Source organism: Oncorhynchus keta, unplaced genomic scaffold (genome assembly GCF_023373465.1).
Source record: "Oncorhynchus keta strain PuntledgeMale-10-30-2019 unplaced genomic scaffold, Oket_V2 Un_scaffold_9339_pilon_pilon, whole genome shotgun sequence".
Classification (NCBI taxonomy): Eukaryota; Metazoa; Chordata; class Actinopteri; order Salmoniformes; family Salmonidae; genus Oncorhynchus; species Oncorhynchus keta.
Genome location: NW_026291016.1, coordinates 237,160 through 241,781, shown reverse-complemented (window position 1 = coordinate 241,781; position 4,622 = coordinate 237,160). Strand labels below are relative to the sequence as shown.

The following is a 4,622-nucleotide window of genomic DNA, read 5'->3' as shown; positions in this document are numbered from 1 at the left end:
ATCATAATGTTTTACTATGCTGCCTACTATCATAATGTTTTACTATGCTGCCTGCTATCATAATGTTTTACTGTGCTGTCTGCTATCATAATGTTTTACTATGCTGCCTACTATCATAATGTTTTACTATGCTGCCTACTATCATAATGTTTTACTATGCTGCCTGCTATCATAATGTTTTACTGTGCTGCCTACTATCATAATGTTTTACTATGCTGCCTACTATCATAATGTTTTACTATGCTGCCTACTATCATAATGTTTTACTATGCTGCCTACTATCATAATGTTTTACTATGCTGCCTACTATCATAATGTTTTACTATGCTGCCTACTATCATAATGTTTTACTATGCTGCCTACTATCATAATGTTTTACTATGCTGCCTACTATCATAATGTTTTACTATGCTGCCTACTATCATAATGTTTTACTATGCTGCCTGCTATCATAATGTTTTACTGTGCTGTCTGCTATCATAATGTTTTACTATGCTGCCTGCTATCATAATGTTTTACTATGCTGCCTACTATCATAATGTTTTACTATGCTGCCTGCTATCATAATGTTTTACTATGCTGCCTGCTATCATAATGTTTTACTATGCTGCCTGCTATCATAATGTTTTACTATGCTGCCTACTATCATAATGTTTTACTATGCTGCCTGCTATCATAATGTTTTACTATGCTGTCTGCTATCATAATGTTTTACTATGCTGCCTGCTATCATAATGTTTTACTATGCTGCCTACTATCATAATGTTTTACTATGCTGCCTGTTATCATAATGTTTTACTATGCTGCCTGTTATCATAATGTTTTACTATGCTGCCTGTTATCATAATGTTTTACTATGCTGCCTGTTATCATAATGTTTTACTATGCTGCCTGCTATCATAATGTTTTACTATGCTGCCTACTATCATAATGTTTTACTATGCTGCCTGCTATCATAATGTTTTACTATGCTGTCTGCTATCATAATGTTTTACTATGCTGCCTGCTATCATAATGTTTTACTATGCTGCCTACTATCATAATGTTTTACTATGCTGCCTGTTATCATAATGTTTTACTATGCTGCCTGTTATCATAATGTTTTACTATGCTGCCTGCTATCATAATGTTTTACTATGCTGCCTACTATCATAATGTTTTACTATGCTGCCTGTTATCATAATGTTTTACTATGCTGTCTGCTATCATAATGTTTTACTATGCTGTCTACTATCATAATGTTTTACTATGCTGCCTACTATCATAATGTTTTACTATGCTGCCTGCTATCATAATGTTTTACTATGCTGCCTGTTATCATAATGTTTTACTATGCTGTCTGCTATCATAATGTTTTACTATGCTGCCTACTATCATAATGTTTTACTATGCTGCCTACTATCATAATGTTTTACTATGCTGCCTGCTATCATAATGTTTTACTATGCTGTCTGCTATCATAATGTTTTACTATGCTGCCTGCTATCATAATGTTTTACTATGCTGCCTACTATCATAATGTTTTACTATGCTGCCTGTTATCATAATGTTTTACTATGCTGCCTGTTATCATAATGTTTTACTATGCTGTCTGCTATCATAATGTTTTACTATGCTGCCTACTATCATAATGTTTTACTATGCTGCCTGCTATCATAATGTTTTACTGTGCTGTCTGCTATCATAATGTTTTACTATGCTGCCTGCTATCATAATGTTTTACTATGCTGCCTACTATCATAATGTTTTACTATGCTGCCTGTTATCATAATGTTTTACTGTTATGCTGCCTGTTATCATAATGTTTTACTATGCTGCCTAATGTTATCATAATCATAATGTTTTACTATGCTGCCTGTTATCATAATGTTTTACTATGCTGCCTGCTATCATAATGTTTTACTATGCTGCCTACTATCATAATGTTTTACTATGCTGCCTGCTATCATAATGTTTTACTATGCTGTCTGCTATCATAATGTTTTACTATGCTTTTACTATCATAATGTTTTACTATGCTGCCTACTATCATAATGTTTTACTATGCTGCCTGTTATCATAATGTTTTACTATGCTGCCTGTATCATAATGTTTTACTATGCTGCCTGCTATCATAATGTTTTACTATGCTGCCTACTATCATAATGTTTTACTATGCTGCCTGTTATCATAATGTTTTACTATGCTGTCTGCTATAATGTTTTACTATGCTGTTACTATCATAATGTTTTACTATGCTGCCTACTCATAATGTTTTACTATGCTGCCTGCTATCATAATGTTTTACTATGCTGCCTGTTATCATAATGTTTTACTATGCTGCCTGCTATCATAATGTTTTACTATGCTGCCTGTTATCATAATGTTTTACTATGCTGCCTACTATCATAATGTTTTACTATGCTGCCTGCTATCATAATGTTTTACTATGCTGCCTGCTATCATAATGTTTTACTATGCTGCCTGCTATCATAATGTTTTACTATGCTGCCTGTTATCATAATGTTTTACTATGCTGTCTGCTATCATAATGTTTTACTATGCTGCCTACTGTTTTACTGCTGCCTACTATCATAATGTTTTACTATGCTGCCTGCTATCATAATGTTTTACTATGCTGTCTGCTATCATAATGTTTTACTATGCTGCCTGCTCTGCTGCCTGCTGCTCTGCTGCCTGCCTGTTTTACTCTGCTGCCTGCATATGCTGCCTGCTATCTGCTGCCTGCTATGCTGCCTGCCTGCTCCTGCTGGTGCTGCCTGCTCTGCTGCCTGCTATGCTGCCTGCTATGCTGCCTGCTATGCTGCCTGCTCTGCTGCCTGCTATGCTGCCTGCTATGCTGCCTGCTATGCTGCCTGCTATGCTGCCTGCTCTGCTGCCTGCTATGCTACCTGCTATGCTGCCTGCTATGCTGCCTGCTATGCTACCTGCTCTGCTGCCTGCTATGCTGCCTGCTATGCTGCCTGCTATGCTGCCTGCTCTGCTGCCTGCTATGCTGCCTGCTATGCTGCCTGCTATGCTACCTGCTCTGCTGCCTGCTCTGCTACCTGCTATGCTACCTGCTCTGCTGCCTGCTATGCTACCTGCTATGCTACCTGCTCTGCTGCCTGCTATGCTGCCTGCTATGCTGCCTGCTATGCTACCTGCTCTGCTGCCTGCTATGCTACCTGCTATGCTGCCTGCTATGCTACCTGCTATGCTGCCTGCTATGCTGCCTGCTCTGCTGCCTGCTATGCTGCCTGCTATGCTACCTGCTATGCTGCCTGCTATGCTACCTGCTATGCTACCTGCTCTGCTGCCTGCTCTGCTGCCTGCTATGCTGCCTGCTATGCTACCTGCTCTGCTGCCTGCTATGCTACCTGCTCTGCTGCCTGCTATGCTGCCTGCTATGCTACCTGCTATAACTGCCTGCTATGCTACCTGCTATCATAACATTCTGTTATACTATCTGCTCTCATACAGTTTTGTTGTGCTGTCTGATATCCAAGATTAGCCGTAGACTCAAGATGTTAAATTAAACCAGTGTTTATTTGAGCTATTGAGTGATGTGTTTTGGGTAGTTATACAACTGACAACATCAAATTGCTCTGCGGGAAATCTCAGCATTTTCACTCTAATCAAAAACTCTGTATAAATAAACAGATGTTGTGAATTCAGAAGGAACACATTACAAATGACCTAAAACAACACCCATTGTCCCCGAAAGGAATGATATTGATGAGTGTGTGTGTGTGTGTGTGTGTGTGTGTGTGTGTGTGAATGATGTGTCGTGTGTGTGTGTGTGTGTGTGTGTGTGTGTGATGTGTGTGTGTGTGTGTGTGTGTGTGTGTGTGTGTGTGTGTGTGTGTGTGTGTGTGTGTGTGTGTGTGTGTGTGTGTGTGTGTGTGTGCACCTACTGAATGATGCAGTCAGTGTGTGTGTGTGTGTGTGTGTGTGTGTGTGATGCAGTCTTGTGTGTGTGTGTGTGTGTGTGTGTTCTGAATGATGCAGTCGTGTGTGTGTGTGTGTGTGTGTGTGTGTGTGTGTGTGTGTGTGTACCTTCTGAATGATGCAGTCGTGTGTGTGTGTGTGTGTGTGTGTGTGTGTGTGTGTGTGTGTGTGTGTGTGTGTGTGTGTGTGTGTGTGTGTGTGTGTGTGTGTGTGTGTGTGTGTGTGTGTGTGTGTGTGTGTGTGTGTGTGTGTGTGTGTGTGCGTGTGTGTGTGCGGGAATGATGCAGTCTTGTGTGTGTGTGTGTGTGTGTGTGTGTGTGTACCTTCTGAATGAATGATGCAGTGTGTGTGTGTATGTGAAGGAAAGTCGATAGATCTCCTCCCGGCAGAGACATGTTGCTCACAGATAAATACAATTTGATTTGATGTTCTGATCTATTTCCTGAACCTCAGCTGTCATCCCTGATGTTCAGATCTATTTCCTGGGTTAACATGAGGAACCTCAGCTGTCATCCCTGATGTTCAGATCTATTTCCTGGGTTAACATGAGGAACCTCAGCTGTCATCCCTGATGTTCGGATCTATTTCCTGGGTTAACATGAGGAACCTCAGCTGTCATCCCTGATGTTCGGATCTATTTCCTGGGTTAACATGAGGAACCTCAGCTGTCATCCCTGATGTTCAGATCTATT

The 4,622-nt window shown here is 40.2% G+C and overlaps 1 protein-coding gene across 1 annotated transcript; it reads left to right on the top strand.

Annotated features, from left to right (window-relative positions):
• Nucleotides 1-2,703: 2,703 nt before the first annotated feature.
• On the top strand, nucleotides 2,704-3,432 carry LOC127929647 (keratin-associated protein 10-11-like). Its single transcript, XM_052517671.1, has one exon. It carries the CDS (start codon nucleotides 2,704-2,706, stop codon nucleotides 3,430-3,432), a length of 729 nt encoding a protein of 242 aa, XP_052373631.1.
• The last annotated feature ends 1,190 nt before the right edge of the window (nucleotides 3,433-4,622 follow it).

What these genes read in the sequence shown, in the direction of transcription:
- LOC127929647 (XM_052517671.1), top strand. Translation starts at nt 2,704, where the DNA reads ATGCTGCCTGCTATCTGCTGCCTGCTATGCTGCCTGCCTGCTCCTGCT.